The 12081-nt window shown below is 38.6% G+C and overlaps 1 protein-coding gene across 5 annotated transcripts in view; it reads left to right on the forward strand.

The window, feature by feature from the left end:
- The window catches only part of CTNND2 (catenin delta 2), a 637790-nt gene that overhangs the window by 597340 nt on the left and 28369 nt on the right, over window positions 1-12081 (forward strand). For all 5 annotated transcript variants that reach the window (XM_066559759.1, XM_066559767.1, XM_066559780.1 and 2 more), the window contains 2 exons: window positions 4099-4309; window positions 7590-7674. In XM_066559759.1, the coding sequence (XP_066415856.1) occupies window positions 4099-4309; window positions 7590-7674 (296 nt within the window). The remainder of the gene's footprint in view (window positions 1-4098; window positions 4310-7589; window positions 7675-12081) is intronic.

Consider the following 12081-nt stretch of genomic DNA (forward strand, 5'->3'; position numbering starts at 1 on the left):
CTTCCTTTAAGAGTAAAATTGGACAACTAAGTACGTTTTCTTTTTTCCTTGTTGAGCTGTTGGCTATGTTTAATCATATTATGTAAATCCTCTTTAAAAGCTTCAAATCAGTTTTGGATCTTACAGTGTGTAATGTTGTTCAACTACAAAAAATAAATTTAAAAAATCAATTTGTTTGTAGATTAAAGTAGTTCTGCATGGACCCTAATGAAAATTAACAAGGCTATTTAATTTTAATATAATCCTCACACACATCCGCCTCTCTTCCCAGCATCCCCATCAGTTCTCACTTCTTCCATTCAGGGAGGCTTCTTGTATTGCAAGCTGAATTGCCCAGCTCTCCTACTAGTGGTGCTAGATAATGGTAGTGCTAGATAACATTTCGCTGACATTCCAACACTGGTTTCCATTACACATTTCAGTCTGCTTTCAGAAGAGGCTCCTAACACAGACAAACAAAATTCTAAGTGCAAATGCTCTGCAGAATGTAACGCACACCAGTGCAGAAGTCAGGGATCGCAGTTGTGTTGGGTGTTGGGCTGGTGCAACAATACCTGTGGGAGGACTTCACATTCACACCACTGTAGAGTGAGGTTTCTTCTATAGCTGGTGGTAGAAAACATGACTCTTCTTCATGTCTGTAGTAAAGAAGTAGGAGAATAACTGATATAAGAGAAATTAACCAATAAGTAACGGGGTTTTTTTTCTGTGCATGTCCTACAGTGATTTATTAACTAACTATATGTGTAGTTTTAGAAAAACTTCTTGCAATATAAAGAATGTACTTTATATATACTTGACTTTCAAATTCCATGGCTTAATTCTGTATTAAAGCAAATTCCCTGCTTTTTCAGTACATTTTCACATAGCTAACACAGTGTTTGAAGTACTTAAACCACAGAAAATGGGCTAACAGTTACACTCCTTAATAGGTTCTAAGACCGACGTTAACAGTGACTGGGATCAACTCTGTAGCTCAGCCACGCCCTCCTTCTTCCAGCTCATGTGCCACCTGTGTGTGGTGAACCTCTGGAAGGACATTTTGGTGTCCTTGACCATGATGCCTGCTGGATTGTAGTCAGTTGCTTTACCCACATGGGTGAGCAGCTTTTTTGGAAGCAGCAGTTCTGCCTTTTGCTGCCTCCTGGGGACGGGGCAGGGAGAGGAGGGAGGCCTGTATCCCCAACAGGCAGCTCCTGGCAGGGGGGCTGGCATTGGCATTACAGGTTCTGGTAGGGAGGTCTCCAAACTGGGCACCAGCTTGCACAGCTGCCACAGATGAAATACAGTGACTAGATTTTAGATCTATAAAATGTGAGTCTTCTGGTACTTGCTATCCAAAGGCTAAATTCAATGCAATTCTTGGGGGGGAAGGAAGGGGAAAACAATTTAAAAACCCTACCAAACCCACTCAGAATATATTTTACTTTAAATATGCTTCTGATTAAGAATTGAATGGTAATATTGGGCTAGAATTGCTACAACTGCTCAGAATAAGGAATGCTGTACTATCCCACTGTTACTCATTATGTTTAAAAAGCCTGTTTTATTGTTTTGAAGTATTTAATACTGACTTATTCTTCTCATGCCTTACTGAAGGGTGCGCACAGCAGAAATGTTAGAACTGCTGAACATTGGAATTTCCAGAATGCTTATAACCTGCTTGATTGTGTCTGTTAAAGTTTTCTAACTGAGCTTTCCCTGATAGCTCCAAAGCCTTTATTTGTTGTAAGAACCATCTTGCATGTCTAGGCATGTGTACTGGTGTGAATACTACTGCCTGGAATACTAGACCAGTTCCAGGAAAGAAATCTGCTTGGGGCAGCCATCCAGATTTCCTTACATCCACTGTTCTGGGATGTAATCTTTGGCTGCTAATGAAATTATCATCATGAACTGCTTCCACTAGAGGACTGAGGTGCTGAGATGCTCTCTTGCAATTTAAGTGAGGTCCAAAAAGAAAAAGGAATATTGGTCTAGTCTGGATATGTGCACAGAGTAAAGCAGAAAAGTCTCACTGATCTGATTTATCTACTTGTACTTACTCTCAACCAGTGGCAGACACTGCACTAGAGGAGTAAAAGATACATTAAATGATAGTTTATTTTTTGAAACACCAGCTTAATTTGATATGTGTTGCAAACTGAAGTACTCACTGTAAGTGATATACAGCTATTAATGTGTTCATGTTGCACAAGAACAGACAGATGCAGGTGAAAATAGCATTTCAGACGTTTCTGCAGTTCGTTTCATAAATGTGTGGGGAAAAAGAAGATTTTCAGTTTGCTCAAACAAATCATTTCTGAAGGAGAAAGAAGTGCTAACAACTGTTCTACATCTGATATTAATAATATTGCTTAAAATCATTACAGTGCAAGTAAATTAAATATTAAGTTCAAAGAAATAAAAATGTTTGAGGACAGGATTTGTATTTGTATTGCAGCACACTGGAAAGATTCAAATCCTGCTGTACACATTTTGTACACAGTCTAATGCTTTTTATAATCAGGAATGTTTTTACATAATATAGACTGAGTATTTTCTAACACTTCACATTACCACAAAAATCTATTTGATAATCTTTAACAGTTCAGTACAGAGATTTAAGTTTTTATATGTATTATGAATATTCTGTTCAAATGACTGATTGTTCCACCACATCAGGCAAAACTGTGAGAAATAAAAATGATTCAATGTCTGATAGTTAAAAGATAAGATTTTCCTCTTGCCTCTGCTTTCAAATATAGATACAAACAACTGAATTTATGAATTCAGAAATAAGATTTTTAATAAGTATGCATAAACACTATGCGTAAACATTTTTAAGTTATCAAAAAAATCTGATTAAATTACCATATTGTATACAATAATCATACCTGATCATTCACAAAATGTAATGTAGATTAGATTACTAATTATGTTTATATTTCCCAATTTTCCTGTCCTTTTCATCCTTCATGACACACTCTTGGTGATTGCTGTATGCAAATTCTTAGCACATCTGCACTGAAGGTGATTCAGAGTTGTTTCACTGACCTCAGTAATAATTCCATCAGGCCTTCACCTTCTCTGATCTTCTCTTTATCACATTGAAGGATTGAGCAGTCACCATAATAGCAATCTTCTAGAACTGATGTGAGGCTTCTGGTGTATCTGTGCTGCCATATATCTGGTGTATCTGTGCTGCTAATCCTGCCATATATATTCTCAGAAGCTGATTTTTTATTATTTTCACAAGCCCTGCATGACTTTTAGGTACAATTTTGAAAAGGAAATCTATTTATTTAAGCATGAAAAAAATTATAATAATCTTAGAATCACTTAGGTTGAAAAGATCATCAAGCCCAAACATAATATACAGAATTTCTTTTTATTTAAATGTTTGATGTGACCATTTCAAAAATTCTTTTCATTTGAGGAGATTTTAAGTTCTGGAGGTTAGTGTTTTATTCAGGAAATCCTTGCAAAATGCCAGATTGGAATAGATGTTAGAAAGACTCCTTTTTTGGCCAGTACCATGCATACAACTAAGGATGTGTGAAAAAGATGGCATCCTCTTGAGCAATGCAGTCTAAGAAACACCACTAAACCCATTTAAATTGCTGCATGTAGGTTAGAATTAACCTTGTACAGGGGAGAAGTCTTCAGAGAAGACCTTTTCACAAATAACAACATCACTGGGTTTGCGTTCACTGCTGTGGTTTTAACAATTGATGCACATTCAATTTATGGTAACATGTGAGACGTTTGGTGAGGACTTACCAAGTTCTGTGAATTGTGGTATTCAGATTATCTTTGTGCGTACACTTGGCCTTACCATCACAGTTCCGTTCTCTTACGGGTGTGATGTGGTCATATCCGAAGTCTCTGATGCAGTATGGAAGTATTAACAGAATCTGTAATGTGTGAAATGCTTGAACATGCAATCAAAACAAAAACAATGTAAATATCACTTGCTCCAAATTAACATCAGTATCCAATTAAATTACCTGCAATGATGCAAATGGTGCTATTAGTCTTGCGTGTTTTCCCTGTACTTCTCCCTCACCCTTTATTGCTGTATCTTCTGAATTGTCCCTTCGTTTTCTTTCAACAAAGGCAAGTATGCCATGAGGGATCTGGTCCACCGACTGCCAGGCGCTAACAACAGCAACAGCTCAGCGAGCAAGGCCATGTCTGATGACACCGTGACTGCCATTTGCTGCACTCTGCACGAAGTCATCACTAAAAACATGGAGAATGCCAAGGCCTTACGGGACGCAGGCGGCATTGAGAAACTGGTTGGCATATCTAAGAGTAAAGGAGACAAGTATGTTTTGCAAATCACCTTGCACCTTTTTAACCTCTCCAGCAGTTATTACTAGTCCTGAATGTGTTTGCCTTCTCTGTGCAATGGCAAGTTGAATCCTTTAGTTTCAACAGATATCACGTGGCCCAGTGCGAAGGGTGACAAGAAACAGACAATGTCAATACCAAAAATCTCCCTCTGCTTTGGTTTATTTTTGACGTGCCATCCGCAGTGCAGGGAGTGCAGTCCGTGTGCATTTTAAGGAAAAGTAATTATCTACAGTAGCCCCTACCTCTAAGCAATTCCAGAAGATCCCAGTAAACATTAGGGATCAGAGTGGTTGGATTGCACCCTGCACAAGGCGTGACATGCAGGTGGAGGGGTCCTTTGAAAGGAAGGACCTCACCACAGTTCTGGTACTGCTTCTCCTGATCTCGGAGTGAAGAATGTAAAGTCACTGTCCCTCTTCACAGCTCCCTTTTCCCTGCCACCAGCTTGGTAGTAGATCCATGGATTTTCTGTCTGGTTGCTTCTGAGAGAGCCTTTAGGCTGCTTTGTGAGGCAAAAAAATGTCTTGCACACAACTGTGACATTTTCAGAACAGCTACAGTTTCATCTTGTCTGTTTGGCTATGTACACACTCTTCATGAAGAGTTCACTCTTTATCCTTCTTTTGCCTAAAACAGATAGCCTGGTTCTCATATTTGTCAAGCTGATGAAGTATAGTGCAATGGGACTATGGCAGTTTGAAAACAAAAAGCCTTCACTGTAGTGTACAAAACCCATCAGTCCACCTACTCGGAGCTGTCATCACACAGCCTACTGCAGCATCAGAGCTCTTAAAGAGCCCCACAAGGCCAGGCCACAACCTGAAGGAAAGATTTATGCACCCTACAGTTGGTATGAGAACTTATGCTCGCCTCTGTGATCGGAGCATTGCCAATATAATTTAATCGCATTTCTTTTCCTCTATTGTCACCCTTTTCCTTTCATACCAAATTCATTATTGAAACATTCTTGCATTCAAATTGTAAGGGGTAAAAAGTAGTGTGAGCAAGTATGTGATTCCAGCTGTGGGAGCTCCTCATGCTCTGCCAATTTATTTATATTTACAGTTTGTTATTACTGAATCTACCTAAATTTTTTATTTCTGTTTTCTAGATCAAATGTACTGACATTGCAAGCAGGTTCATATCCATTTCTCTTAAGTTGAATGTGTATTTCCTCAGAATAATGCATCTGTCTACCTGTTCATTATCTGGTAAAGAATACTAATACCTGTTGAATCTGGAATTTTTGAAGTATCATGGGCAGTTTTAGGAGGATCCAAGGGCATAATTCCTTGTCTGAATATACCTCATAACTGTGAAAGACATCTATTTCTAATTAATCTAGAGCAGAGTAATTCCAAAATGCCCTTCCGAGTCATGATATGGATCCCTCCTCTCAAGTACTTTGACCTGCAGTCCTGTATTATTATTTTTACAGGTTACACAGTTCTAGAACAAGAAAACCTGTCAACACACAGTGCTGCAAACACCCGTCTTAAGTAAAAGTTCAATTTTTCAGCTTTCAGAAGTGTCAGTACTGTGTGCTGTTGGTTTGGTTTGGTTTCTTACAGGTAATTCATTGTTTGAAAACCGAAATTGCTGGTTGTTGGACTGATAGAAAATTCTGACATGCTCACTTTAATACAGTAAATCAGTTCTGTATGAAGTCATTTTGTCCAGTGTGAACTGTTTCTGAATGTGCAGGATACTGAACTGGCCATGCATCCTAGTATGTATCAGTGCCAGTAGTCTGGCTCTGATAGCCTTTGGAATATGCCCAGGGCTTGAACAGCCTCTCTGTATGACCACATGAGAGAACTGGTGTTCATAAGGTTATTTATATTGTCCAAGCCCATATCAGCTTCACATAGCTCCTGCCTCTCCTCAATACTCATGGAGTGGTTGGCACAGTTATTTTCCTGGTTACTCCATGCTTATCAGCACCCCACTAGCCAGTACAGCTGGAAGTATAATAAAAACAATTATGCTTGAAAGGGCTTATCAAAACCCTGTTTACTCACCAATTACCCACCTACTGCTCTACTCTGGGTGAGAAATGGAATAGAAGTGGGGGAAAAAGCACCAAATAAACTACTAGGGAAATGTTGTATTAATAAATCAGTTGTGTCATAGCAGCACTTTACCAGCTTGAATGTCAGCCTACCAGTGATTCATCTCAGAACTTACAGAATGAACCAAAGCCTGGCCCCTGCCCAAAGTAGCAGCTTAGGATTGCTGCTGGTTTTCTGGTTTCTCTTTGATGTTTCAAACCATATGCCTCTTCTGAGTAGAACATAAATCACCTCTATGACTGCCCCAGACTCCATCAATCCTCACTCTGGACTTTGGCCTTTGCAAGGTTTTCTAGCGTTCTGCTGCTTTATATGTATTTTTGATCCTGCACAATGAATGCTTCATTAATGGGCTGGGTTATCTTCCTGGTCCTTTTCTATTTGACCCCTTTTTGTTTTGGGGGGTTTTTTAAAATTTTTAATTACCTATTCCAGCAGGATTATATGACACCAGCTGATTGTAACAATAGTTTAGATCTTCTTTCATAACTTCTGTGAAGAGAAATACCATGTGAAGTTACATGGTTTTCAACACCACATTGTATTCCTGTCATTAAAGGATAATGGTGTGAGCAAAATCCTAGTCCACATTTGGATTCCTAATGAAATTTATCATAGCTTCTTGTAATCAGTTGTATTTCTGCATCTTGGCTCTGCATTTCAAAACCAGTGCTCATCACCCATCTAGAGTTTCTTTTATCCACTGCTGAGAGGAGCTAAATGAGTTGAGCAGACTGTCCTGAGCTAGAGTTCAGCAGCTTGCAAAGAATGAAATTCTGCTCTGTCTCCTTGTCCTTTATGCCAAAAGTTGCAGCTTATCTTAGATGTACATAATGCCAGTTGATCCTCAATAATTTTGCCAATTGCTACCTCCTATTCCTCTTACTATGCTCTCAGCAGAAATCCCTGTGTGTGCTGAGATACACAAGTTTTTTTCCCCTCACTGATTGATTAATACTATAGAGATATCTTGCCCTTGCTTAAAAACACCTTGGTCTCCCAGATGCCAAGCAAAGATCTTACAGTATACTTGAAACACACTTCATTTGTGAGAAATGGAAAAGTTGGAATCTGTAGCAATGCATCTGAAAATTGGAATGAATGGCGTCCTTTATTTAACAGTCTCTTTCTCACTCTTTTTTTTTCTCTCTCTCCCTTTTTAATGTACATGTGTAACAGGCATTCGCCTAAAGTGGTGAAAGCAGCATCTCAGGTCCTCAATAGTATGTGGCAGTACAGAGACCTGAGAAGTCTCTACAAGAAGGTAAGGCTTGGGTTTTTTCTAGATTTATCATCTTTCATACTGTTACCCAAATTTGGGGGCTGAGAGACTTTAGACCAAAATATTTGTTTATGTAACTGGAAATTCACTTGGAGTTTAAAGTTTCAGATACTTGGAGTTCTTATTTATTCCTTAATTTCTACTTTAAACATAAAAATGCCCTCTGAAAATATGTGTGGTGGTAAAAAGTAGATGTGAATTTGATTTTGAAATAAATTCATACAAAAGGTGCTGGATCTGACAGCCCAGGAGAGTGAAATCCTCTGTTCATTGAACAAACGTATGTAACAACTCCTACTGGAACAGACTTTCTTACACCTCCTCGTGTTTCTGAGGAGATTACCAGATTTCCAGCCCTTCAGCTCCCAAATTTCCTCATGAGATTGTAAACAAGAGTATCTGAAGGAGAGGTGCTTAGGGACCAGCTCCATATGGAGCTGGGCAGAAACCTGTAGCTTTGTTTCTAATCAGCCAGCAGACAGTGGCATCATATACTTGGTTTTCAGTCTGTTGAGTCCATAGTACCGTGCCATTCCCACAGGCCTGCTAATCTCTTTGAAATGAATTGCAGTAGAGTAATACAAAAATGTGAAACAACATTCTATATAGCTTTTTTAACATAAGTGTCTACTTATTAAATGGAAACATGTACAGTAATTCTTGCTGAATATTTCCAAACTGAATTACGTTCCGTGTGAGTATCAGCCTGCAGATTTAGTTCTTTTGTGTCTTCTTGCTTGGAATGCCACATCATATGTGAGTGATACTTGTATTTGGAATCTCATCAGAGAGAGCTAAGACTTCATGTGGCATCTTCAGTTCAGGCCCTAGTTAAGGCTGAGGCATAAGGATTGTGAAGTAGGGAAGGTTCACAGTGGTGTGATCTGTGTTGTATGTATTCTGCACAAGAAAGTACCTTAGTTACATGAAATGTATGCAGCAAATCTCAAGCTGGCAGAAGCTGACCTTCTGTGTGAAATGCTGTTCTTTTGCATGCCTCAGCCCTGCTTGTGTCAAGTCTGAGGAGTGAGGAAGATGATTGTTGAGTCTCTCCATTGTTCACTTCCCGTATTTTCAGTCATCCTTGGCAGCCCTAGGGATACCATATGTGAAGACGTTCCAAGTCACAAGCTGGTTCTCAACTGTCCCATTATGAGGTGGAAACAAACATGAACAGGCTTTTCTTGATCCAAGTCAGTAACACACTGGAAGTGTGCATAGCCTGACTTCTGTGCTTGTGGGTGGCTGCAGTGTAGAGGCTGAGCTGTTCTGCACCATAATCTCTTAGAGGTTCTTACAGTATCTGCCTTGTGTCCAACCTTCTGTCTGTATATATATGCCATAATGGTAAAGCAGTTTCTGAGGTGTCTCCATGCAGGAGGTAATAATGTTTGTGCTGTGTGGCTGCTGAGTTTACTGCTACCTAAGGGACGCTGTTGGCTGCTGGTGTGACTGCTGGTGATGGACTTACATACTAAGCATGCTCAGGTGCTAAGTACTTTGCATGCTTACAACAGCATTTTCCATGGCCACAAATACCTACTTGTGATACGGAAATTAGGGCAGGCTAGCTTTAGAGGTAGCTTCTCAACACTCATAGCAGACAGATCATCTATATAATCAGGAAGAGAATTGTATTAATATCTATATTACTTAACCCCTACACAAAATCTCAAAATGAAGATCAGTCTCTGCGACAAATCTGTATATTAATTACATAACATTATATGTGCTGTTAAGCCTTGTATAAATATGGTTTCTTTTAATAAAAATGTTCAGATAGTTAATTTTAAATACTCCTTTTTGTTGAAATGCAAAAACAATCCTTATAAAATTATAATATTTATTAAACTTGCATGTAATAGGCTGACTGACTTAGGCTGTCTGTCTGAGTTTAACCACTGCTTGGAAGGCAGTGGCAATGGTTTTATGATAGGAAAATTAGAGAAATTTGCATTATACTAATAGTCAGATACTTATGTAATATAAAGATACTGGATTAATGCAATCTTTGTTTTGTCCCATTAAAATATATATGTACCAGTAAAAATGAATGAACACAGAGTGTAATGCAGTCAGCACTTGCAGTATCTTGCACTTGCATAGCCTTTTTTTGAAGTGCAGGTAAATCCCATTGCATAACCATCAGCAATTTGCTCCCATATACCAAAGTATCTATACAATTGCTTTCAAAGAATTGGCCAACAGAGACAAACTTTGTATTGTAATACAAGGAAATTGCAAGCATCCCATTATAGTTAAGTGAAAGCAGCAACACTTATCTTCTGTTTGAGAAACAATATAACCAAGTAGTTTGAATTGTGGTATATTTTAGAGCTACACGTTCACAATAAAGTAAGAAGTTGTAAAATGAATAGAAGTATTATTCTTTGTATTAATGGGCGAAGAAGCCAATACATGTTTACTGCTGATACGGTAGAAGTCAGTATGTTTAGCCCAAGTATGACTGGATCAGCAAAAACACTAAAACTCTTTAATTTTTCTAATTTTGCTCAACATTGCAAGGAACATCCTACAGCCAGCAGAAGATAAACTGCACTGACAGAAATCCAGAGTTGGGGATTGGTGTGGATGCTCTTTAAGTCCACAATATCTTATGCACTGTGTTTGCAGAGCTGTGCCACAACCTGTATCCTGCACTGGCAGGTTTTATCCAGTGTCCAGGGATTTCTAGGTCATGGAAGTTGTGTTGTGCCTTTACTGGGCACACAGACTCTTTAGGCTGGGCTGGCATGGAAAAGACAGAAAGTAAATAGCATTCAGATCTGTGAGTGAGGCAAGAGTGTTAGTTCTCTGTAGGCTTGTGCTTTGACAGGAAAAAAATCAGTTTTGTCCCCTGGTGTGGTTAAGTTGACATTATCCTAACACCATCCAACAAGGAAAAGTTATAAAATGCATAAATATTTCTGGTCCTAAAACTGTAGGAAAAAAAAAAGAAGGCTTAACAGACAAAGAGGAAGCAGATAATTTAGTCTTGAAATGAAGGAGATGCCAGCCACCCCAAAAGTTGTGAGTCCTTCATCATGCAAGAACTCATCAGAAATACTGCTTAATTTACAAGCAATAGCTGGTACAGGAATCTAGTCTGAAAAGGTCCACCAAGAGGAAAACAATGTTCAGATTTAGTCATATATAGACAGTGATTAGATTATTTAGTGTCATTAATTTCTAGAAAGGAGGTGATGACATTTTTCATTAGTAGAGAAAATATGGTCTCCCAAAGATAATATCATCATTTTCAAACTTCTTTGTTTTCTACAAGCAAGACATATATTCATAAATGATCATTTATCTGTCTTTGTTTTCATGAGTCTGATCCAAATTACTTAAAATCTGATTTTCAAACATTCTTAATGGTCCCATGGCCCAAAGCCCCATGGGTGGGGTCAGTGGTTCAACACATTGGAAAAACAAGGTACAGAAAGTAAATAGCATTCAGATAGTTGAGCTATCGCACAACTTGTTCCTATGCTTCAGACTCCTGGTACACCCCTCCTCTTCAAGTGTCTTGGTAACCTGTATTATAGAGTTAGCAGGAGATATAAGTGCTGCTTACAGCATCCAGAAAGAGACATCCTGCCCCATTTAAGCTTAGCCTCTTAAGAGCTACTACATAGCTTGTTTAAAGGCACCTATTTTTGACTCAGTATCACTGTCCCTGCTCCAGTCTCTAGGGTGTTCACTGGTTGAATGTTTTGGGACACCTGAGAAAATACAGGTGTGTCTATAAGAGAGCAAATTTCCATTAACTGGTAAACTCTTCTCTGTGTCAAATTTCAAGAAACTAACCAACTACTCTTAAATACAGATAGCTTGTTAAATTGCATGAGGAAATTTGAGCAAAAGGGTTGTGCTAAATGAGCTTAACATGAAAGAAAATTTATTAGCTAAAAACAAGCTTCAATTAGCATTAAATGTGTGTAGTATTAAAGAGCTGGAGGAACTGTCAGGAAGAATATGTTTTCTGTTAATTGGTTTGCTTTGCCTAACCACTTAGGCTCCAACAAAATATGTTTACATTCTATCATTATGTTTACACTTAGTCTGTCTTCCAATGTGTAAGTAGAGGTCATGATGAATTTGTAGAAAATATTTTTCTTTCCCATTTATTGTGGTAGGTTTCTGTTCTGCACAGAATATTAGAAATTATTGTCCCATTCACCTGCCATCTGAATAAAAATGCCACCCAATGTTGGAAACCAGGGAGGCTGTACAGGGCAGTTGTCCTTCAGCTTGTACCATGCCATTTACAGCAGGGAGGCTTCTGTGATAGGCATTTAATGGAGCCACTCTGAAGATGGCCTCGTCTGTCGTTCGTTAGAAAAAACACATAGAATTGCCTGAAGTCTTCTTAGCAGTTAAGGCCAT

The sequence above is a fragment of the Molothrus aeneus genome, chromosome 1 (genome assembly GCF_037042795.1).
Source record: "Molothrus aeneus isolate 106 chromosome 1, BPBGC_Maene_1.0, whole genome shotgun sequence".
Taxonomy (NCBI): domain Eukaryota; kingdom Metazoa; phylum Chordata; class Aves; order Passeriformes; family Icteridae; genus Molothrus; species Molothrus aeneus.